We start from the raw sequence: 657 nt of genomic DNA on the forward strand, positions 1-657 counted from the left end.
ATGGAAACCACCCCAAGTGTTTAATGCTCTAAGGTGAATGTGAAGCAATGTAGAAGCGTTATTGCATTATTCTTCTTCCAGGAAAAAAAAAAATCTCTGTAAACTGTATAACTCAAAGTATCAAAAGTATAGTATTTATAATACCTGTAACAATATCAAAATAGAATTTTTGATTTGAAGATAAAAGTCTAAGATTGTTTCTCCACCAGGGACATCTATATGTTGTCTCTTGAGAATACACCAGGACAAAGACGGAAAACAATTTCATTCCAGATTTATTCCGCAAGAGAATACATGAAAAGTAAATATTTTAACCTGGGTACAAGCAGGGGTCTTAGTTGAAGAAAGTGAAATTGTCATACTTATACTATGACTAAAGGCCTTGTCAGGAATATAAAAGAGAGAGAAGAGAAAGAGAAAGGAGAGAGAGAAAGAGAGAGAGAGAGAGAGAGGAAAGACAGAAAGGAGGATAGACAACAAAGAGGAGAGAAGGTGACTGTCTGCTCTCCTCTACATATTGTTGTCGGTCCACTCTTTCATTCCATTGTAGGCGTCTCTCTGGTGCTTGGCGTTGGCCCCGGTGGTATTCTTCAAATTGTCTTGGAACTGGCCTTGGTCCCGACCTCTCTTCAGGTAATCACCCAACATCTGGTCAGC

General features: G+C 38.8%; 1 protein-coding gene across 1 annotated transcript in view; it reads right to left on the reverse strand.

Annotated features, from left to right (window-relative positions):
• Positions 1 to 257: 257 nt before the first annotated feature.
• Positions 258 to 657, reverse strand: part of LOC106594559 (barrier-to-autointegration factor) — a 3,306-nt gene continuing 2,906 nt past the window's right edge. The window contains exon 3 of the mRNA XM_014185925.3: positions 258 to 657. This exon is cut by the window's right edge and continues 1 nt beyond it. Within this exon, the coding sequence (XP_014041400.1) occupies positions 511 to 657 (147 nt within the window). The 3' untranslated portion in view covers positions 258 to 510.

This window comes from Salmo salar, chromosome 11 (assembly GCF_965601325.2).
Source record: "Salmo salar chromosome 11, fSalSal1, whole genome shotgun sequence".
NCBI classification, from domain to species: Eukaryota; Metazoa; Chordata; class Actinopteri; order Salmoniformes; family Salmonidae; genus Salmo; species Salmo salar.